The 22,960-nt window shown below is 56.5% G+C and overlaps 5 protein-coding genes across 5 annotated transcripts; all 5 read left to right on the forward strand.

Moving 5' to 3' along the window:
• The first annotated feature begins 4,954 nt into the window (after window positions 1–4,954).
• On the forward strand, window positions 4,955–6,055 carry F5144DRAFT_313330 (uncharacterized protein). The gene has a single exon (XM_066783986.1). It carries the CDS (start codon window positions 5,102–5,104, stop codon window positions 5,912–5,914), a length of 813 nt encoding a protein of 270 aa, XP_066641951.1. The 5' UTR covers window positions 4,955–5,101; the 3' UTR covers window positions 5,915–6,055.
• A 924-nt stretch (window positions 6,056–6,979) lies between these two features.
• F5144DRAFT_594543 (uncharacterized protein) lies at window positions 6,980–7,679 on the forward strand (the record flags this gene model as incomplete). Its single annotated transcript, XM_066790593.1, has 3 exons — window positions 6,980–7,222; window positions 7,307–7,421; window positions 7,579–7,679. The coding sequence occupies 3 exons, from the start codon at window positions 6,980–6,982 to the stop codon at window positions 7,677–7,679; spliced, it is 459 nt and encodes a 152-aa protein (XP_066641952.1).
• A 432-nt stretch (window positions 7,680–8,111) lies between these two features.
• Window positions 8,112–8,542, forward strand: F5144DRAFT_579436 (uncharacterized protein). The gene has a single exon (XM_066789326.1). The coding sequence runs from the start codon at window positions 8,144–8,146 to the stop codon at window positions 8,339–8,341; it is 198 nt and encodes a 65-aa protein (XP_066641953.1). The 5' UTR covers window positions 8,112–8,143; the 3' UTR covers window positions 8,342–8,542.
• A 1,421-nt stretch (window positions 8,543–9,963) lies between these two features.
• Window positions 9,964–16,214, forward strand: F5144DRAFT_494713 (uncharacterized protein; the record flags this gene model as incomplete). Its single annotated transcript, XM_066786050.1, has 2 exons — window positions 9,964–10,453; window positions 10,507–16,214. The coding sequence occupies 2 exons, from the start codon at window positions 9,964–9,966 to the stop codon at window positions 16,212–16,214; spliced, it is 6,198 nt and encodes a 2,065-aa protein (XP_066641954.1).
• Window positions 16,215–17,677: 1,463 nt separating this feature from the next.
• On the forward strand, window positions 17,678–18,395 carry F5144DRAFT_579439 (uncharacterized protein). Its single transcript, XM_066789327.1, has one exon. The coding sequence runs from the start codon at window positions 17,724–17,726 to the stop codon at window positions 18,387–18,389; it is 666 nt and encodes a 221-aa protein (XP_066641955.1). The 5' UTR covers window positions 17,678–17,723; the 3' UTR covers window positions 18,390–18,395.
• The last annotated feature ends 4,565 nt before the right edge of the window (window positions 18,396–22,960 follow it).

The raw sequence follows: 22,960 nt of genomic DNA on the forward strand, positions 1-22,960 counted from the left end.
GTCCGTTCCTGCATCGTGCTTCCCAGGAGATTCGCCTGCATGTTGGCCGCCACACACGGCATCTTTTCGCCGCAGAGCCGAGTCTGCGATACCACTTTTCGTCCCAAAGAAGAAGGCGCCCCTGCCAAGCCGATATTTTGCTCTTACACAAGTCCCCCGCGTCCCAAGGACCAACAAACATAGAATTGCGCCATGCCCAAAGCAGGTGAAGCTTGCGCTCCCACTGCACATTCTGCCTGCTTCTGCCTTGTTGGTGGGCGATATGGAGTCTCCCAATGGCTTTGACCGAGCTGACTCAGGTGCAGCATTCTCTACTCCCATTCGACCATCTCCGAGGTTGGAGAACCGCTAATGAATCCTGCCGCGTGCGTACTGGGGCCGGGCCTGCCGCGCAAATCCGGGTAAACCTGGTTTGTCGTTGACATGTTTATTTTCGGATCCTGTCCTGTTGATGATGATGGTGGTGGTGTGCGTGCACATCGATCCCGACTATTTCCTGACACCCTCTCGCCGATCCGGGCTGTCTTCCCGTGGGCTCGATCACTTCCCCTCTCGGCGATGAGGCTCTGCGCTGATCAACGACCGGCGCAACCAGCAAGGCCTCTCCGTTGGTGCCCGGTGGCAGGGAGGCCCTGCACTTCTCCACTTAGCAAGATCCAAACCCCGGTCTGGGCACGCAAGCGCGCAAGGTTTTGGAGTTTTTATCAACTTGCTGCCCCTCATCAAGAAGATTTCTTGAACCCGTGGTGTGTCACGATTCCGGCGCGGCCTTAGCCATGGCCTTGATCGTGGGCACTGACGGACTTGTGTGCCTTGCGTAATTTTGTTGGTTCTTTCATTGTCTGGTTATATCAATCAACCGGCTCGCTTAGCTCTGGGCACAGGAACTTCTCCTCCCTCCCCTCCCCTCGAGGGTAAAAATCGCCCATGTGCCCTCAGCATCCCAGAGCCAAAAGCGGCCTTACTCGCCGAATTCCAAGGGATGGCGCGGTCAATCGAGTTGCTTCTGCTGTGTAGTGGAGTCTGTTACTCGAGGTTGCACCTCGAATCAATACCGTCTCAGCTGATTGATGGTTGAGCAGCCGTCATTATTAATGCATTGATGTGGTCTCAGCTCAATCCTCGCCCAAGAAGAAGGGGACTGACTTCACTCGACCGTGGCGTGCGCAGGACTCTAGTTGTCAAGTTGTATCATGGATTCTTGACACGGCAATTCCAACCATCTCTTCGGATCCAGTTCAGTCGGCCAGTTCTTTCTCATACACTAGCGGGGGATAAGGCCGCCGTCTCTCACCCACGGGGGCTGGGGTTTTCGGTTCCGCGGTGGCCCTTGGACGGACACAAGTGCGCTGCATGGCGCCGAAATGACAAAGGGTGTTGCCCCTGGACCTGCGTGGGCGTTCTTGGTTCCGGGCCCAGGCAGTCGGACGCCTAGAACTCCTAACTCCTTGTTATTGATCCTGCCCCGTGGCTGCTCGGAATTTCCGAGTGGGCTTCCATGAGCAGGGTTTGACATGGAAGCTTGAGAGGGTCGTTCGGTCGGGAGTGAGCTTGGTGTAGCCTAGACGCATGGAGCGCGCTCCCCGAGAGGCGGTTGAGTTCCACGTCGTCGGACAGTTGAGGTTTGAGAAAGTCGACCGTGGGATGGTGCTCTGCCCGTCATGGTAGCAGCCGACCAGCCCCCTTTCTTCTGTTCTTTGTTGTCTTTTCGGGGCGCTAGCGCAGACATCGGGTGCGTGTACGGGGGATTGGTCGTACTCGGGGGAATCGGGAAACTATCTCCATGGCCTGGCCCCCATGGCAGCTGCATCCCGTGCATGGCACGACGGGGAAGCCCAGTGTCTCGGTGATCTGGTCATATTTAAGTACCGTGACGGGATAGTTGAGTCGCCCGTTCATCAAGCGGGCTGCAAGCTGTCCCTGTCAAGTATCCGGCGACAGGCGAGTGCCACACAGAAGCAAGCCTTGTCTGCAATCAGCTCTCCCGGTATATTTTGTCCTCTCACCACCCTCTTCGAGTCACAAGGCCCTCCTTAAGCAGTGAAACCTACCCGGTGTCATCCCTATATGACAGTTTGATCTTTGGGTTTGGGGGTTCGTTACCTGTTGCTCTTGCAGACCGTCGTGGAAGCAGAGGACTCTTGTTAGGCGGTCGTGGGGTCGGAGTTATCTTTCAGGGGAACCGAGCGATGACCAAGATGGAAAACACAACGATTTCTGACCAACCAACACGATTACAGCGTGATGAACCCTCGAATGGAGGTGTTTTAAAGATCCATCAAAAACTTCCCAGGTCCCTTTCGTTCACCGATCTAATAGGTAGGTCTATTTTGGCTGTTAATTACACAATGTCCTAAACAATCAGGAGCCGAATGATCTCAACCCCCCGGATCAAGGCCGTGCTTCCATTTGTCTACTTCCCTTCTCAACTCTCTCACGGCGCGGGTGGGGAGTTCGCCGGAACTGCCTGAATACTAAACGCCCCGTTGTCAGAAATCTGGATTCCCAACTAGGATCTATACGGAGTGTCATAAACGACATCCTCTAAAGTTCAAACGGACCAGAATGGCCGTCCTATCTACGTTGTTGGAGGGAAGCACGTGGTGTTTGCTTCACTAGATATTGTGTCTTGTTCCCGCAAGTCACCGTCACCACTGGGGCGACGGGCAGCCCTCGTTCAATCACCGTCGATTCCGGCCGCTCCGCACCGCGCGTTCGGGCTTGAGTTTGGGCTGGCGGTCTGACTCCGTTGCTCAGCAAGACCAGCCTGATGTGATGACATCAGCATAACCGAGCTACGACGGCCAATTCAGCAGGTCACCAGCCGCCGGCACTGATGGCAATCTTTTATCATATGTATTTTGTGTGTTCTGCTGGTAGTACTCATACCAAAATACCCACCATAGCTTCTTTTCCAAGCATGAGCCACGGTAACAACCTGAACCAAAAGCGAATATTTACTTGTTGTCCTGGTGGGACTAGGGAAGTTGCACGAGAACACAGCAGCAAACTTTATGACTTTATGATCCATCCCCAGTGACAACTATTTTTGCTTCTCGACGAAGCCCGGCGTTAATCTCAAGGTTAGTAAACCTTTGCTACCCTTGACCTGATTGAGTTCATGGGTGTTGTTGAACCGCTGTGAGGGTTATAAGTGCTGGGTTTGTATCTGTGACTTTTACGCACGATGGCCTGGCAATGACTTGGACATACTTCGTAGTAAGCGGCGTGATGGGGAATCGTCTGACGGACCAATTTGGAGTCACAGCTGCCCCGTTGTTGACGGCCGCAGCCTTTACCTAGTCCAAATAGGTGATATGATTCACCAAATCCTCATTGTTGAGTCTCCCCACTTTCGAATGCGCTTCCTCCCAGCTGGCGGATTTCACAGAACAGAAAAGACATGTAAGGTCTTCACCGGCGCCAGAAAGGCAGAAAATTGCACTTTAAACTGCCAACGTCAGTTGCTCGCTGGCCGAGTTTAGTTGTGAGAACCGTCAATTCGATGATGGCAACCGGCTGAGCCGGCGTTGTTACATCGACCGGGGTTAAAATTCTGGTCTCACAGACGTGGCGAGAACGCAGATGGATGTAACAACAGCCCACTTCCGGAATGCCTCGGATGGCTGCTCACACCCGTTTTACCACTGCGCCAGTGGAGCGAAATCACTGTCGCTGTTTAAAAGGGACAAGAGTTACGAAGCACCGTGATTGCCGTGCCGTTCCCAGGTTGGCTGTCGTCTGGAGTTTCCGTCGACCCTCGCAGGGACAATCCAAGGAGTTGCCAGGGCACGTCTAAGCCACAACAGGCATTTTCCGCCGATCATCAACCATGCCTCGACGGCGATCTTTAAAACAAAATCATGCAGAGGATCCCAAAGCGCTGCTCATTGTGACTGTGGGCGTCCCGGGCGGTTATTTTTGGCGACGGGCGCCGGCATTTGGGACAGCCCTGCGAGAAGTTGAAAGAGCGTTGCGATTTCCTCGCCCGGGCAGGACGCCGAGCAAGGTAGGTCGGGTAGGCGGGTGGGTTGTTCACTCGCCATTTGTATCCATCGAACGAGGAATGCAAGTAATGTTCCATGATGGCATGCATTTGCAGCCTGCACTGCATCCAAACATGGCGTGTGGCGTTCGACGAACCAGTCTGCCAGTCAGCAGTTCAACCTGTTTCGCGCAACGTTGGCTCGGCACTGCTCAGGTTGGCTCGCTCAAAACATGCTTGGCCGTCGATTGGGTGGCGGGATCGACAGGACTGCTCACCTTGGACGGCGTGACTGGCTGACTGACAGTGACTGGGAGACTGGCACGAATTGGGGTTCACTGCGAAACTGTAGCATGGAAACCTGGAAGTTTCTCAAAGCATCGATTGGATGGGCAGGCAATCAGGAAAGAGAAAAGCGGAAAGACGAGGGTTTGGTGGAGTAGAGAAAGCGGCAGAGCGGATGCCCCGTTCGGCCACGCGACCGTTGCCAGTGCGTTCTCCGTTGCCGACAATGGGCAAATGGCTGAAAATGGATGGTGGCCTCACGCGCGCGGCGGGATACGAGCACCGTTGACACCGAAAGTGGCCCCCAAGGCACACACCCCTGACCTTCTCATCCCCTCCTACCCCTGCCAACCCCTTCCCGTCCACGCAATCTGCTGCGAAGACCAACTTTTGCTCGGCTCATCCTTTCTCTCAAACATACTCCAAAAAGCCATTTCACAAATCCACTCGTTTCCATTTCCCCGCTCTCGTTTACTAGTCGATTTGATTTTACGTTCAATATCACACAGCACTACTACTACTAAGCATCTAAGGTAGCTCGACCAGCTTTCCTCAATTTCAGCACGGGTTATATTTTCGACCCACCCAGGTCACACGGCACACCCTTCATTTCGCCGTGTTTGGAACGGCCTGTCTTGCGGCTTGGTCGCCTTTCATCCGAAACTGTCGGCTCAGCCTGGGCGATCCTCGAAAACTCGACACGCTCCACGAATAACAGTAGAGGAGCGAGACAGCGACGGGAATACCATTTCTTAAACGGGAGCGCCTCTCGTATCACAAGAAAGGGGCCATCGCCGCATTTGTCTCGCGACCGCGACAAAATCAGTCACAATGCAGCTCAACAGGGCGCTCAGGTTCCTCGTCTTGGGGCTTTCGGCCGTGTCTGTCGCCGAGGCCACCTTCGCCGGCGCCAACATTGCCGGGCGCAGGGTAAAAGAGATTCAGCGTAGACAGGACGACGACGCGAAGGACGACCCCAACACCACGGAGGCGGGCCCTCCCGAGCAGACGTCGACATCGGTCCCGGCGGATCCCACTTCAGAAGAACCCGAGTCCACGCCTCCTCCCGTCACGTCGTCCACCCCGACAAAGCCTCCTGTCACGTCAACCCCAGCAACATCCACACCGGCCCCTACATCGTCCAACAAGCCGCCTTCTTCTAGCGCAAATGACGACAACAATGATTCGGCGACAACGAGCCACTCGGCCAAGCCGACCTCGTCGGCCGACGAGGACGCCCCTGGAGAAACGACCATCACCTCTACTCAGATTATCACGACCACTCGCGAGGATGGTTCGCCGGTTACCTACACCAGCGAGACCACCTCAACGGAGACCCCCGGGCTCGCGGACGACAACAACAGCGGCCAGGAGTCGGGCATGTCGCCGCAGACACGCAACACGGTCATCGGTGTGGTGGTTGGCGTGGGCGGTGCCATCATTCTCGGCGGCTTGGCGCTGGTCGCCTGGAGGATTTGGGGTCGCAAGAAGCACCAGGACGAGAACGACGGCTTGATGGACTACGGCAGCGCCATCGAGAGCAAGCCCGAGACCGGCGGCTCCTTGACCAGCCGTACCCCCTTCCAGAGTACCCTTGAGAGCTACCACGCGCCGACCCAAGTCAACACGGCGGCCAACTTTTAAACTACCGCCGCCCTCCTCCCGTTCTTCGGCACGGCGGAATTCGCTTTTTATAGCCACTTCGGCTTGCTTCGTTTGTCGATACTTTTGGTTTCCTCGACTCAATTTTGGGAGCGGTAAGGAGTTTTACGGACCATTTACAGCATCCGTCCAGGCGTCATCGTTGTCGGTCGAGAAAGCAGTTGGCGCATGTTTACCATCGCGTCAATCAACCTTCGGGTAGGCATGGCTTGCGTGGGGAAAAAAAGGGAGAGCCTGTTTTGGGCATCCATTAATGACCAAAGATGCTGGGGATGGCGAAATCGCGGAGTTTTACCTCGTCGTGGCGGTTGAGGGGGTTGCTAAGTGGAGCATCCTGGGACACACCAAACGAAGATTTTCTCTCTGTCTTTTTTTCTCTTTCATGTTTCGATGGGTTTCGACTGGATTTGATGTGGTCTGAGGCCGCACAAAATACCTACCTAGCCATGTGTAGGAACTTTAATATATCTGCCATCCACTGAAGCCAGGGTAGTTTTGACATTTTTTGAAGTAACCGCAGCGCCTGCGTTTGACACCGCAGCATGTGCGTTGTGTATAACGCCCAGGCACCTACCCGCCCGTTCACTAGTTGCAGTCGTTTGTCTGAGATGCAGACCAGGAACAGTTCCTGGATAAAAACCCTTGACGCTCGGACAGGCGCATCGCCATGTCACGTGCTGGGATGCACCCCTTTTTGGTGATGGTTGAGCGCATCTGTCTCAAGACAGTTTCATCACCAAGGTTAGCACGCTGGGCAGTGAGGGCCACTGTATTCAGATCGATTCGGATCTGAATTGTCCGGAATGCACTTAGTGTGGCAGATCGAGCTAGAAAATATCATGACTTCTTGCTTGGATCCTTTTACTCCATCCACATCCATCCTTTACCTTCCATAATGTCATGATACTGCTGATTCTACTACGTTTCTTGACTCCAATCAAGTCGTGACAACAACCTCCTCGCCACGTTTCCTTGACCCCAGTTTGTCCGGCTCATGAGCCTGGGCCGAAACCGTCCCGCTGCCCTACGATAGCAGAGCCTCCCACAATGCAACTCACATCCTTGTCCCTCCTCGCGGCCTGGTCCGCCCTCGCCCTCGCGTCACTCAACGTCGGCGGCAGCGGCAACGGAGTCGGGCAGAGCGAATTCCACTTGGGCGTCATTCTCCCGCGACAGCAGAGCCGCACCAACCTGCAAGTTTTCTCAGGCGCCCTGGGCGGCACCGGGGCGTCGGCCATCACCAACTCGGGCGACCCGGAGCGGCCGTTCGAGGTTGACGGTGACACTTTTGTATGCCCCGCACCTATTCAAGTCATATAAAAAACCCCTCGCAAGATACGCAGGTCCGCTAACCGGGGTAATACTCTGGGCAAGAGAGACTACGACACCGCCGCGAACCGCGCCTGTGACAACCAGAAGAATGCGTGCGCCGACATAGCCAACAATAGGGGCGGCGCCTTCGAGGTCGGCGATTGTGACCAGCAAACCGGTGAGTCAGTCCTGCCAGCCCGGCTACCTGCCTACCTACCCGTCTACCCGCCTACCCGCCTACCCGCCCCGTTGGACACCAATGTTTGGGTAGCTAGGCAACTACTTGTGTGTTGGGGGGCAAGAGTAGTCCGACTGACGTTGTGTGTGTGTTATAGAACAGTGCAAAAGCTCGGCGTCGTCGGCCACAATCAAGACCTTTGGGACGCAAGTGCTCGTGAGCTCGGATGAGCAGTTCGACTATTTCTGTGAGGTGTAGCCGCCCGGCGGCGGCGGCGGTCAGGCTTAAGTGTGGATATGGGGGGGTTAGTTGTGGGTTCTGGTCGGGCTGGGCTGGGGGACAAGAGGAGTTTGGGAGTTTGTTGTTTTGGATTTGTTGGTTCGGCGGTGTCGTTCGTGCATGGAGCACACTCGGGGATCGCCAATCAGAGGGCCTCGAGTTTGCCAGCGAGACCACTTGACTCGGGCACCAGTCAGGCACTGTGGCAACGTGCAGCAAAGTGTCTTGAACGGACTGCGTTGGCTGGCTTGTCGTTGTTGACCGAGTCGACTTCCGATTCGGCTGTATGCATCATCAAACGGCGTCAGATTGTCTTTTTTCTTCTTCTTCGAATTGAACAATATCAAAGGCGCAAAAAGATGAAGGTTTTGTCATTGATATGCGAATAAGGACCTGGAATAATTGAGCATACCTACAAAAGCATTTTCTACACAACAACAAACATGGATCTTGCCTGTGAATCCCAAGTTCTTGCCCTGCTGTCCGTGCAGCAGCCACTCGGCCCCGCGGCTTCAGTGGATCTCCTACTGCATAGTTTGCAAGGGGTGCTTCGCAGGGGTCCATGCATGTCTGTCGTGGCTCGTCCACGTTGTCCAACGTATGGAGTGCTTCTCGAGGTTGAAGATGAGAACCGCTCGTAGCAGTGCGGTCTGCCTGCGCTAAGTTTGACGGATGGCGGATGGCTGTGGTTCCAAGTTAGGTTCTTAATGCTCCGGCGGCGCAATTGTTACAAGTAACTTGGTCACAGGGGGCAGCCATGAGTGGTTCGTCCCATTATCTGTGCGTTTGTCAGGTACCGACCATCTGCCAAAAGCGAACGAAATTACCAGCTAAAGCATGTGGACCGAGCAGGGAAGTTGGTTGATTAAACACAGCTCTTCCCGGCCAGGAAATTTATTGCCCAAGTTGGCCCACGACTCCTCCACCTTCCCGTCCCCTTCAAGCCAAACCACGGCCGTCTTCGCGTTTCCTTTGCTGCATGGTGCAGGCTCCCGAGTCTCTTCAACCACCATCACGTCAAGTCCATTCTCGGCAGTAACCGCGCGCAGCCTCGATGTGTCTCAAAGTCGCACACCTTTGGCTTTCCGTCTTCTTCTCGCTCGTTTAATTCAGTCAGGCATAAATTAGAACGTTGTAATTTGTCCCCCCTTTTTTCGATTCGACCAGCACACCGACCTGCCGCAGCTTACCAGAAACGCGTCGCGTATCGGTTCGCTTGACAACTTTTGACAACTTGACAGCACCACCACCTCCGCTAGTGCCCGTCCCCGACAACGTTGTGATACGAGGGTGACGGAAGATTGTTTGTGACGCGTGGACTTTTTGAAAAATTGTATAGAATCAGTGCAGGCGATTACCGAATCGTCTGCTCTGATCTTGTTATCCGTGAGCTTAATCCCGCCGATCGCTGCTACGCCGCCCACAGGTTCTCTCCGGGCGCCCAACTGTGGCTAACTAATCTAACTTGCACTTCTCCCCAAGAACCGTCAAAACGTCATCCGCAAAGCTGTCACCAAAACCCCCCCTCCCCCCTCGTGCGTCGGCACAGGAACGACGAAATAATTCCTGGGATCCATACAGATCGTCGCCCACAGTGTCGCCTGCGCTCTCCAGCGCCTCCACCGCTGACGGTGAGGCGTCCCCCGACCTCCCGCCCCTGTCAGCGCCCACATTGCCCGAGCGCGTCCTCGGGCTGTTGAGGACCCCGCCGGACAGTCGCGCAGAGTCGGAGGACGACGGCACCACCGAGTACGTTGCCAACCAGTGGGGCTCGCCGTATCCGCCACATCTTAGGAACAGCCGGAGTATAAGCAGCGACGCCTCCGGAGACTCGCCGCTCCATCGTCTGGAGCTTCAGACCCCTTACCTCCGGCCTGCGCCTACCATTCCGGAGGAGTCCCAACCAGAGGTCCGCCTGCCGGAGATCAGCGCGGCCGCCACCGTCCTCGCGAACCGTGCTAGGCGTGTCGCGAACGGCATCACCGAGGGTTGGATCCGCCAGCATACTGCTGGAGGCATCGTCGAGCAAGAGAGGCGGCACTGGCTCAGCGACGGAGATAGTGAGAACTCTTCATTGAGCGGCTCATTTTCCGAGGAAGCTGCCTGGTTGGACGGCGACACCGTACGAACCCCCAAGGCAAACCGCACAAAATCGGGTGATAGGAGTAGGCAAACCTCTTGGGGCGGTCTGGGGAAGCAGTCTAGCAACGAGACGCTCCGGCAATCGCACCTGAGTCGCAAAAAAGACACCACGGCCAACAAGATGGCATCGTCAGACGATATGGCGACACCCGACAGCATAGGGGATTTTGGTCCCTTTCGCAAACCAATGGAGAGATCTCACACGCCGACAAGCGACCGCAAAGCAACAGGACCAAATATTGCTAGTGGCATCCCCAACGCTGTGCCTCTCACCCCACCAAGAGCTGTCGTCAAGCGGTCCGCGCCGACGCCGCATTTAAAGAAGAAGATACCCTGGAAAGGCAAAAATATTATAGTTCTTCTTCCGAGGGATAATGAGCGCGGTCAGCCGGGCAAAAGCCCCGTTCCCCTGACCGAGGCCAACGTTTCCGGTATGCTCCGGAGCTGGCAGCAACTCGGCTACGATATCGACGGATTTGATTTATACGAGCCGGCTGCGGAGGTAGAACCGAAGGAACAGTCACAGAGTAGGGGTGCCTGGCCAGATCCCGAGGACCTGGTAAAAGAGCGGAAGAGCCGTGACTGGACAGTGCTTCTTCCGGACCTGAACGGTAAGCGCTTTGTGGTTAGGGTATTCTAATTTTGATACTAATCGTGTGCGTAGCATGGAAGAGGTATGTAGAGGAGTTGAACGAGGCGAAGCTCCGCGCACTTGGAGTGTCTTTTGGAGATGAGGACCCCCCTCCGCCATCGATTTCCCCGGCGTCCGCAGCAAGCAGACAGCCATCGATCGCGCAATACCCCCCGCTCCCCTTCTCCCCGCCTATTCCGACTTCTTCGGCTTCGAGCACCCCGGTCATCCCCGGCTTTCCCTTCCCTGGCCAGTTCGTCACATCCGCCTCCCAGAGTCCTGGTATCCCAGCTGGCGCTTCGCCTGGGCCGTTTGGCTCCAAATTCAACCCCCGCGCGTCGATGTCCGTTCATTCACCGCATGCCTGGTCTCCGCAGATGATGCTACAACACGGCCATCGTGGTGGCTCGCCCTCGCTCGCTAACCTCGGTGCGATGATGTCGCCCCCTTCACCTTTCTCTCCCGATGGAATGCCAGGACATCAGCGTCACCAGTCACTACAATTCCCGACGTTGCCTCATCAGTTCCAACCGCCGGCCAGGGCTTCGCCTCGCCTCCAAGACCTTCGTGAGGTGGAAGAAGAACCAGCAGTGCCCGAGGTTCCGGTACCAAAGAGTCCCAAGCAGCGCTTCGTCCACCACAATGCCAGCGATAGCCTGCAGAAGGAGATCGACGAAGCGGAGTATCACCTCGAGGAACAAATGCGGTCACAGCTCGACAATGACGTGGATTACAGCCCCCACAATGATAGCGACAAGCCAGAGGCAGGCCCGGTTGCCTCCACGGTTGGTCATGCGGGGGAGCAATTGGGTCAGTTCACGCCTCAGCCTCATCGATTTCCCGGGGAGCCGGATGGCCCGATACTGCATCATCCCCGGCCCCACAGCCGCGGGCATTCGCTATCCCAAAAGTATTTCACCGAAGACGACGCTTCTACCCAGGGAACTTTCAGGCCCACCCTCCAGCAGATCAGCGCGCAACCGGCCGAGGAAGATGAGATCGAGACGAATCCAAGCAATTTGGGCACACCTGTGCAGACCTTGGAGTTCTCCAAGCTTGCCCAGCACCAGCGTGGCTTCTCCACTGCTAGCAACCCCTGGACCGAAAACGAGTCTGGCAAGTCGACCAATGGCCACCGAGCGCGCCCCAGCCATGGCAGCGTTTCCTCCTTTTCGAAACTCAATGTGGACGCTCCTGAATTCAAGTTCAACCCCACGAGCACCTTCAAGCCGGGCGCATTCGGTTTCTCAAACAATTCCTTCCAGCCCGCGGTGTTCAATACGAGCGTGAATCAAACCAACTTGAACCAGCCCAGCCTACCAACCGCTGGTTCCTCCAAGATCAACGCGAATGCGCCTGTCTTCTCCCCCCGCCAAAGCGAGTTCAGCTTCTCGGCTTCCGGTCCCAAGTTTCGCCCGGATGCTCCTTCTTTCACGCCAAGATCAATGCCTGCGTCCGCCGCGAGCCCGGTTATGTCGGGGGCTGAGAGTGGAAGCAACCGGGATAGCTCCATCTTTGGCGCCATTGATCTAAGCGGGGCGGCACATGGCAAGCCAGTGAAGAACAACAAGGTGGCCTCGATCACACAAATAGAACGCCAGGGATCGCCCGCTGTTAATGGTGTGCGGTACGACTCTGATGGCCGCCCTCTGTTTGATGAGTCTCGAGTCAAGAGGACCTGGGAAAAGGCAGTCGATGGTGATGATGTGCCGCTGTTTGCGGAACCCACCAAGGACGACACGCCTGTGCCCGAATCCCACTTGGATACAATGGAGGACAAGTCGTTTGATGAGTCCAACCTGGGGCTCAATGACATGACAATGTCGTCAACCATGGCCTCCGAGACGACGGATACGAAGGCCACCGTTAGCCCTTCTGAACCCTCGCCGGATCATGCCACATTGAAATGGGCACCGTTCGAGTTCAAGAATAACACTGACATGCAATCCTTCAACGACGCAAGGCCGTTTGATCCCGAGGCATTCAAGCCTAGCCACAAGAAGTCCCTCTCTGCCACGGCCAATGCTTTTATACCTGGTGCGGCAGTCTGGGCAGCTCCTATCGAACAGACCACCGATACTGCTTCTGAGAAGATTGTCGATCAAGCTGCCGACGTGTCCGCTTCTCCGGAAACAGATGCGACGGTCAACATCGAACCAGCAGTGGCCGCGAAGGAAGAATCGCCGACCCCAGAAGAACAAGTGGTGGAATCCGTTGAAGAGCCGGTGGAAGAACAAGTCTTGTCCGATCCTGTTCCTCCGCCCACGGCGGATTCCCAACCGCCCGCTGCCACCGAGAACATCGCTGCTTCTGATGATGCACAAGCATCACCTCCACAGCCGCCGAAGCGTAGCGGCCTCGCCGCTTCCCGCTTCGCTGCTCCTCCATCGCCGACGGAAGAAGATGAACCGGCCGTTGTTGAACGCGCCGTCTCGCCTCCCGTCTCTGAGAAGCTGCTCACTCCGTCAACTGTCGAACATGACGAACCTGCGGTAGGCGATCTAGTCGCTGAGCAGTCTATGGCTGATATCGACGAGGTAATGCGTCTCATGAATGACGACCCGGATATGGGGGTCAACAGAACATATGACGATCAGTCACCATGGCATGAGGCGAGTCCAATCCGCCCGTCTGCTCTTGTTACGGACTCGTCGCCTACCCGCCTACCTCCTCCGAGTTACGAGCGCAGTGACGCTCCAAGTCCTAGCCAGGCTGGCTATCCTCATTCACCGGCACTCGACCTGGAAGACCCCTTCATCGACCCCTCCCGCAGCGGCCAGTCCGCTGAGGGCGCCGTCCACCGCCTCAATGGTGACGAGAGCCTACCAGCTAGTGACTGGGAAGGCGTCTTCAGCGAGTCGGAGCAAACCAAGCTGGAGTCGCGTGTCGCCTTCTTCGACGGTCGTGTTAATGAGCTTGTCGGTGGCCTGCTCGCTGCCCGTCTTGGGCCGCTTGAGCGGACGCTGGACAGCATCAACCACGCTTTGTCGAGACGGGCGCCATCCATCCGCCGAGAACGAGGCAGCTTCTCGGTGGAAGTTCGCGAGAGTGACGCTGATGATGAGGATGATGAGATGCCCGGCCCGCCTCGCTCCATGAGCCCGCGTCGGGACCGCAAGATGGACCAGATCCGTGCTGTCATTCTGGATGTCCTTGCCTCGCAGCGCCGGAATCAGCTGGCCGAGTCGTCGTCGCCACTTGACAACTCCTTTGTCCTGAAGGCAATCGAAGAGATGAAGGAGCACCTGGGCCAGTCGCTTCAACCTGCGTTCCGCAGCGAGGACTTCAAGACTATTGTTGAGGATGTCGTGGAGCGCCGCTTGCCACCCCTGCCCCCTGCCACGGGTAAGGATGAGCAGGTGAACGAGCTCCAAGCCCGCGTTGCTGAGCTCGAACAGCGGCTCCGCGCCGAGGAGACCAAGGCCGAAGCCGAGGTTTCTGCCAGGCGCGCTGCCGAAGATCGGGCGGCAGAGGCTGATCGTGAACTCCAATCTGTGGCTACCAGGATCGAGGTCGAGATGATAAACAAGAGTGCTTTGAACCAACGCATTGCCGATCTTGAGGATCGAGTGCAGCACGCGGAGACCGACGCCGAAGAACAGGTCAAGGGCAGACGGGCGGCCGAAGACCGACTTTCTGAGGTGCAGCGCCTGCTTCGGATAGCGACCGAGGAGGAGACTCGGCTTAGAGATCTGGTCGACGAGAAGGACGACAAGATCAAGGCGGCCGAGGCTCTCCAGAGCCAGAGTGCCATGCGTCTCACCGTCTTGGAGGCCAGCCAAGCCACTGCTCATCAGTCTCAGGGTGACGCGCAGAACCGCATTAATGCCCTCGAGGCTGATGTCCGCGAGGCACGCAAGGAGGCCCAGCATTGGCGCTCTGAGACTGATCGCATCGGGGCCATCATTCGACGTGGTGACAAGGATCTTGCGCACGCCCTCGACGAGAACAAGGCCATGCACAAGCTCATCGACACCCTGGGCACTCAGCTGCATGAGAATGAGCGTATACGTGATACCTGGCGCACCAAGTTCATCTCTATGCAAGACGAGATGGCCCAAGCGGCGAGGGATATCACCGAGGAGAACGCTCGCCGTACCAAGAAGGAACAGGCGCTACTTGCACGACAAGAAGTTCTAGATGCCAGGCTACAAGCCGAGGCAAGGACTCGCGAGCGTATCGAGACCGAACTCGAGAGGTTGGAGATGGGTGAGCGCCAAGGCATGCGGGCTGTCTCCGAGTGTAAGAGGCTCGAGGGCCTCCTCGCAGAGCTCCGCACCGAGAACCACAAGCTCCACCAGAGCTCTCTCCGCTACCAGGCCGAGTTCCAGGAGGCCAGAGAGTCCGGTGCTCGCGAGGTCCAGCGCACGCGTGACGCGATGCAGGCCGAGGTGGAGAATGCCAACCACCAAGTCAACGTCGCCCGTGAGGAACTCGAGGACCAGGTGTCGAGACTCAGGTCCCAGCTCGATCAGGTCAAGTTGGATGCCGACACGGCCAAGGCTCGCCACGATATGCTGCTGGAGGAGGCGCAGAACTCAAAGCAGACTAACCACGACGAACAGGTGCGCAAGCATCAAAATGAGATCGAGGACCTGCAGGCACGTTACGAACGCCAACTCAATAACACGACAGAGGACGCGCACAGGGCTGAGCAGAACCTTTTGGAACGCCTCAGCATCTCGACGTCCAAGTCGGAACATCTGCAGGACAAGGTGGCGCATTTGCAGGAGAAGCTGGAGATTGCCCAGGAAGCTGCCCGAGCTGCCGCCCTGGCTGCGAAGTCGGCCTCCGGGCCCGAGGCTATCATTTCTCAGCAGAAGCCTGCCGTCCCCGTCACGTCTGCTGCTCCTATTGCTGCACGTCAGCTCGAACTTCCTGAGAGGATCTCGCCGCAAGCTCTGCGCGAGTCCATCATGGTGCTGCAGGAGCAGCTGCAAGAACGCGAGCAGACGATCGAGGGGCTGGAATCCAAGCTTTCCACGGTAGATCCAGAGGCGGAGACCAAGATTTCGAAGCGCGATGACGAGATTATCTGGCTGCGCGAACTTCTTGCTGTCAGACACTCGGATCTCCAGGACATTATCGGCGCCCTGAGCCGAGACGACTACGACAAGAACGCAGTCAAGGATGCAGCCATCCGGCTCAAGGCGAACCTCCAGATGGAGGAACAGGAACGCGAGCGGGCGATGAACGGCGGGTCATCCATCAAGCTGCCCAACATCGCAGCCACGATCCAAGCGGCAACGCCTCGTGTCGCTCAAGCGGTCGGTCCCTTGGCCGCAGCATGGGGTAACTGGCGGAAGGCGCGCGACCTCGGCAGCGCCCTGTCAACCCCTGCTCCCGCCGACGGACGGAACACGAACGCAACGCCATCGCGCGCCAGCCCCGCCTCGAGCAGCCTGTTCGGCGGACTCCTGACGCCCCCGGCATCGCACGTGAACCAGACCCCGACGGCTCGATCCAGGCAACAGCAGCAGCAGCAGCAGCCGACCGCCTTCTCCAGCACCGGCCGCCGGTTCACCGCGCAGGACCTTGCCAACAGGCCCAGGCCGCCCCCGTCGTCGGCTTCCCCCTCGCTCTCGGATTCCTCCAAGGGCAAGGCCCCGGCGGTGCAAGAGACGCCGCGTCGGCGCGCGCTTGCCGACCCCGTCACGCCTCCCATGATGCGCTCGAGCGCGTACGACGATGATGCCCAGGCTGAGGACTTTGATGATACTGGTTTTTTTGAGGAGGACTGAACGTGGAGGAGAGGTGGTGGCTGAACGGGCTACCGCCAACAACTGAACCAACCTATTTTTTTTCCTTTGTGATATTTCCTTGCGTCAAGCTGAAGCGGAGAAAATTATGGAGCGGGTCGTATGGTAGATATGATGTGCCAGCAAACGGCGGCAGGTGGTGGCGGCGGCGGCGGTAATGCTTTCGGAGTAGCTTATTTCCTTGTTTTGTTCCCTTGGTTTTTGTGTTTTTCCTTGGAACGACACCATTCTTGTTGTTGCTGTTGCGCTTCGTTTTGACCGTTACTTCACTTCGCCTTGCCTTGCTTTTGCCCTCCTTTGCTCAAGCAGCAAACCATTCTTTGAGATTGGAGACGACTGTACTAGAATGATACCCCCCACCTTCTGATATCACATTTTTATTGTTGCCGTTGTTGTTAGTTTCTGGGCCAGTTTGCACCCCGAAGCCTCCCGTTTTATGGGGGGCTTGGGCGAGTCCGGATGTGCGGTTTATAGGTAGTTAATACTTCTGTTGTGGTACATAGTACATTTTACATCTTTCTGCGAGCGCATTTGTTGATGTATTGACTAATTTGTTGTGTTGATGGGTGTTGACTGGTCCTCGTTGTGATGAACGTTAGTGTATCCGAGGGCAATACTATAGTTAAGGCTAGAGATGTTAAATAGTCTGTTGATGATGAAAGCTTGAGGGATGTGTCGTAAGATGGTGGGAGAGAACCGTTGCAATGCAGTTTTGTATCCCATTCAATTCTTAACTGTTCGTGCAACGGGTGTCTGTGCTACATGCTTTCTGAGAGAAGTTTTGATGTCAAGCTTATCTACTGTGTACGTTGGTGACTTCTGGAACTGCTCCCGATTTTGACCATGGCGTACAGATCGTCGTGTGGACAACGAGTGAGGTGCATCAGCATTCATAGGAAGAGCCTTGAGTTTTATCATTGCCCCCGCTGTTGGCTTCAGTAATGCCATAATCAGGGCTAGATCCGGCCCAATACACAGTTCAAAGTCAATGGTTCAATCGTTGCGTCAGATTTTAGTGTACCCCTGAGCGTTTGTTTACATTAGGGGTTGACGTCACACAAGATTAGCGATGTTGAATTTGGACAATCCTCTGTGACTGTTAGTTGCTCCCTCCACTTGGGCTAGCGAGTTCGGAAGGTCTTCTGCGATATGGCCTGACTCGGTGATCTGTTCCTCATTTTTGGGTTCGAAGACCACAAATGGTGACTTTCCTCCCCCGACTTCTCATCTACTCGGCCGATCATAATGTTTCACCAGTAGAGAGCATCGGCGATGCTCATCACCCTGATTTGGGACGGAGAAAGCAAGAGTTACCGGTGTCCTCCACGGAATCGATTCCGAGAAGCTGTGGAGGATGGGTTCAGCCGCGGGTACATACTGGGCGCATACGAGACGAAGGGTATGATGTCTCATGGATGGAACGAGTAGCTGGGACCGGGCCTGCTCGGGTCGTGTCGATATCACGTCTTGCATCAATCAGGACATGCCGTCATGTTGTGTGACCAGGGGGTGACTGCACATGCCGCAGCCCGCCGAGGCGACTCGACCGCTCTTTCAGCTTCTGGATATGCTTCTTTCGGCATTTTCGAAGACCTTCCCGCGTCAGCGCCAGCGTCAGCAGCGGCAACCCGGTCGTTCCCGGCCACAGAGGAACCTGGAACAAGTGAACTTATTAGTGAGAGCCCAATCAGAGGGCACATCAAGAGCACATCAGGGGGGGCTTCGACCTGGAGCGGACTTGCTACCAGTTCCGTCTTGTCTCCGGCTTGCCCCCGGGCTCCCGTCGGAGGCAGATCTGAGATCGGGGCTGGGTGCAGGTCCCGAGGATTTAAGGTGAATTCTGGATTCTGGGGGCTGCAGCCTAAAGTGTCAAATCTGTGGAGAGCTGTCCTATTTTGGCAGGTGCCAACAGGAAGGTGGGAGGTGGCTTTCTTGGTTGCCGCCCGCCGGGAATGGCTTCAAACCCGCCCGTCCGGTAGCGACGCCATATCCGTCGAGGTAGCGTTAGGGGGGGCGTTAGACACGTGTGTGGGCGGTGTGTGTGGCCGCCTTAGTTGCCGGTCACCATTCCGGAGGCGCTCCTCGCTCCTCGGAGGTTTGCTTTTGCTGCATCGCCAGCTGGTACGAATAGTTAGGTCGTCCCCTTCTCGGCGGTGAGGACATGAGAGCGCATGAAAGACGCGGGAATGCCTTGGCCATTGATTGCTGCGGCCCATCGATTGCACAAACCTTTCGAGTTCCTGGTCCATTACCTTTCTGGTCCCTGTCGCGGCAACCGAATCAAGTGTCCAATTCCCGACGGCATGCAGGGTAATATTGGGAACTTTTTTGGCCTCTTTTGGCCGCAGGATTTCGGGGTTTCCCGGTCTGTTGCGTGCTCGGGCGCGCACCGCGCAAGACACGGAGGAGTTGGTTCACTACCTAACTCAGGTATGTCCCTTTACCATCTCGAAACTTTTGGATTTGCTGCTTTCATTGATTCACCATTCACCTGGTGCTGAAGATCCCTTCCTTCTCTCTCTGCAACACGGTCCTGTAGGTTAATTTAAATACTGTGTGGGTCAGGATTCGCCAAGTCTGTGCTCAATGGCAGAAGCGCGGCCCACTCGAAACAGCAGTCGCACTGTGGCTTCCTGCGACACGCCATTTCCAGTTCTGCCTCCCACTTTTCTCTTCAGCAGTCCCAACAGCCGGTGAGCGTTTCGATTGAAATCGGGACAGGCCAAAATGACGGGGATTCCGTGTGATGATAGTTTGCGGGAATTTACGCAATCACAACTGACCCTTGCCGCGGAGGGAGTGGTCGGAGCTCGTCCGACCTGGCTCGGTTCCCCCCAATGTGACGATCGATCAACCTGGGTTGAGCACCGAAACCAATCCAGTTAGTGTGTCACTATTTTTGACATGCGACTCCCCTGATCGTCAGCGGCGAGATTGTTGCTCCTCAAGCGCATGTCGAACAGCAACCCGCTCCCAGTTCGAAGGACCATGGACGCCACTCTCCCAAGATCTCGCAACGGATCTTAGCGTCAGTGGTGACCGTTAACGTCAACCTTGTTTGACGCCACGCAGCTTCGACTCTAGGGATTCCAGACGAGCCGCGACGACGAGCTATCGGCCAACCGTTAACTAGTTACACTAACCACCTAACTAGGACCTCCGACTTCTCGGGGAACTACCATGTAGAGAGCATCGCCTAGGAAATTGGTGGCCGCCACGAAAGCCGATTCCCCCAAACATTATCCGCGAAGCAGCAGAACGAAACAACCACCAAACAGGAAAGTTGGGTCGGGGAACACAAGCAGATGCGAGCGCATCCATGTGGTGCGAGTGTGACAGGTCCATCCCTCCCCAGCCGCGCTCGAGAGGCACGGGTCGATCACACGAACGAAGAAGCCCCCAACTTGGTATGTCGAAACCTTCCTCTACAAGGTTCATGGTCGCTGTGTGCATAGTAGTTAATGAAAACCATGAGGAAGAGGCATCATGATGTGGTTGGTCGCTTGCTCGAACCCCTCGTCAAAAATTCCCGAATGGAGGAAAGGCTCAGAACGACGCATCGCAGCAAGCACGAAGTACCACCGCCGATTTCTCTCTGTCGGTGGTGTGCCTCCGCGATGCCAAATCTCCCATGCGAACCCATTTCCTTTGTCCACAGCTCCGGCTCAGTCTGTTAGATCCAGCACGGGGGATAGCTCTCATGACCGGCACTCTTCGACATGTTGAACCATGAGGGTCCCCTTCCTCTCTCTGGCGCGGTTTGCTGCGCGTTTCGCACCGCAAATGCTTCTTTGAAGCATCGTCCTTGCTTGGCATTGGTCCGTTGAAAACAGCACCCCCCCAGACACAGTGCAATGCAGACGGCAGCAGAGAAACTAGTGGTGCCCAGCCGCCAACCGGGGAGAGGGACCCAATGGACCCTTGTCCATCACCTCCCTGTAATCAGATCCCGGGCCTCAGCTGAATGCATGCCTGCGGGGGCTTCCCGAAGGGCAACGGCAGTGATCGAGTGAGGGACGCTCCCGGCGATGCTACTGATGCGCGGTTCTCGAGACACGGTACACAAGAATTTTAGACGGATCTCGTCAAGCATCAGACCCGACACCCCTTCACGCGCCTTGAGCTTCTCGGGGGGGCGGCGGGCGCCATGGCAGATCGCCCAAACCCTATCCAGGAAAGGCAAGGTAAGCAGATTAAGCGGGCGGGAGGCGCAAATGCCCCATGCGCCGCGCGCGGACGTTCGCAAATGCCAGCGCCATGGGAAGGCTGTCAATTGTCAATGCACGCAAACGGGTCGGGGACAAGCCTGCATATCCCGTGCCTAGTGCTGTGGGATTGAGTCGCTCGCCAGCGTCAGGTATAATAGAAGTGGTATTGAGCCACGGCAAGGCAAGACACCGTGTTGATCTCTGCTGCGACGATATCTCACGGGGAACAAATTGTCAAGCTTCAATGTTGCGGACTGATAGGCGAACCCCCTAGTCCTAATGGAGAACAACTGCATTTCATTTCATCAAAGGGGGTGGCCAAGCGAGGGGGAGGGGGGTAGGGCAACAACCGGTGACTGGGGCTCCAGCTGAGGCGGGTTTTCCAGGGGTAGACGGCTTGATCCCTGGATTTCTCAACACCGCAAGCGACTTTTTCGCGACTAGGCCGGAGCACAACCATCTTCTTCCTGCGCGGCGGTTGCCGTGGAAAGGCACGCCTTCACGCTACCCATGGAGGTGGTGAGAGGAACCGCCTGGTGCTCGGACTGCCGGCATCGAGATACAGCCAGGGCAACAACAGGCGGCGGGGCCTGAATTGGGTTTAAACCGGTGTGGAGCTTTATCCCTGCTGCAAATCATGCTTTTTCGACATGCCCGCGGAGAGAGAAACACAAGCCGCTATCCCCAGATGAATACCGGAACGCGGCACTCGAGCGGGCATTTCCTCCTGCGGGATGTCATCGTGGGCCCCATCCCACGCTGCTGCTCGCGGCAGAAGACGCGAATGACCAACTTTCTGGAACTTGGCCACGTTTTTGGGGGGTTTTCTTTGGGAAAAGCCAATCTGTCGAGCTGAGGGGACTAGAAACGTCCCATGCTTGAAGCACGCGGACTGCACCCCGGGCAGCAGACAACCTTAGTAAGATTTGGGCAAGCAGGCGAGGGGCGCAGGCAGCTTCTCGCTTCTCGACACCTCTCAACATCCTTCCGGAAGGTTTGCTCAACGCTGAGCGTCTTATGCAGGCTTGGATTCGCCCTTGTCTACCGGGACGGCAAACCTGCACTAGTCCAGTTTCTTTTGATAGCCAGAACGCTTCCCTCCCGTTCCTCGTCCCATCGGGCTCCCAACCTTTGTCCACTCAGAAGTGACCGCCCCTTCTAGGACGGTGGAGGTCTTTCCTAGAAACGCGGGCTATGCCGAATTTGGACGCCTTTGCTGGGCTGGACCTTTTGAGCTGTTTCTCTTCTTCGTGCCCACCTAGGCACACCCCCTCCTCGCTTTGGGCACGCTCCCACGCAGAGCGCAAGGGACTCCCCTTCCCAGTCTGCCACATCCCCCTTGTCCGGGGAACTGGGTACTTTCCCCCAATTGTGGGAACCTTGCGCTAGTCACTTTGACCGATGTTGGAGGGGGGTGGAGGGGGTGGGATCAAGGAAGAAAATGGCGAAAGAGACTTCTTCATATCGTCGTTCTTCAGAGAACCGTGACCTGAGCATTCTGAGGTACCTTCAATACCCGTAGGTAATCCTCAAGCAACTGCAAAAACACCTACGCTAGCACGCACTGCAAATCTGGGTCCCCGTAGACGAAAAACACATCGACCACCACCAGCCCTGGGTTCGTTCTTTCCTCACTCGCCAAAACTCCAGGCTGGATTGAACTTGCAAGCGAACAACGGAAGGAACCTAAGGCTGTGTGCGGGTCTGCCTGTCTTAGCCTGTCCGAGGTGTTCCTCCCCCGATGGTGGGTAGTTTGAGATGGATCGCGACTTCCATCTTTAAACCTCCACCACCGCTACACTGCGGGCACCGTGATGAGTGACTCGTCAATACCAGCGCCAATTTGTTGCACTCGCACTCGCGCTCTGTGTTGCTGTGGTTCATTCATCCATTCCTGAACCCCTGCGCGCCTATCCGGTCACTGCATCCAGTACCCATCAGAGGGTCTTCCTGAGACCCCAATTTCCAAACCCGACAGCAAAAAGAAACGCGTGACTCGCTCATCTCGCAGCCTCCCACCTTGTCTTTCAGCCCTCCCGCACTAGGGCCTTCTCAGGCTCTCTGGGGTTGCCCCCAAAAACCAACCAAGCCTTTCCCCCCCGGTCCCGAACCAACCCCCCCCCCCCCCCCCCCCCTTGTTGAGTACAAGCGACAAGGCACGAGCACGAGGAGGCGCAACCCCAAGCTTCCAAGTACCGACGCCCAGTTATCTCGCACACCCCCGGCCAGATCAGAGAAGGAGGTTTTTTATCTCAGAAACAAGACAAAAAGACGAGCCAGTCCCGGCTTGTTCCTCGCACGCCCCCAGCACCCCCAAGCTCTGTGCGGACAGGGTCCCGAACCCGACACTTCCAATATCCAATAATCGGGAACACCATATTTTGGACAGTGATCGACACTCCACACCTTGTTCGCGACCGAACCCAAACATCTGGATGTCCAGACCGTGAAGCCCTGAAAACATTAAAGCCGTGCGCCTCCCCCCCTGGATGGCGGCCTATCCGGCGTTGTGGCTTCAGC

Source organism: Chaetomium tenue (assembly GCF_020726465.1).
Source record: "Chaetomium tenue strain MPI-SDFR-AT-0079 chromosome Unknown F5144scaffold_5, whole genome shotgun sequence".
Taxonomy (NCBI): Eukaryota; Fungi; Ascomycota; class Sordariomycetes; order Sordariales; family Chaetomiaceae; genus Chaetomium; species Chaetomium tenue.

Bases quoted from the DNA above. Each gene is read 5' to 3' on its own strand.
- F5144DRAFT_313330 (XM_066783986.1), top strand. From the start codon at position 5,102: ATGCAGCTCAACAGGGCGCTCAGGTTCCTCGTCTTGGGGCTTTCGGCC.
- F5144DRAFT_579436 (XM_066789326.1), top strand. From the start codon at position 8,144: ATGGATCTTGCCTGTGAATCCCAAGTTCTTGCCCTGCTGTCCGTGCAG.
- F5144DRAFT_579439 (XM_066789327.1), top strand. From the start codon at position 17,724: ATGTTGTGTGACCAGGGGGTGACTGCACATGCCGCAGCCCGCCGAGGC.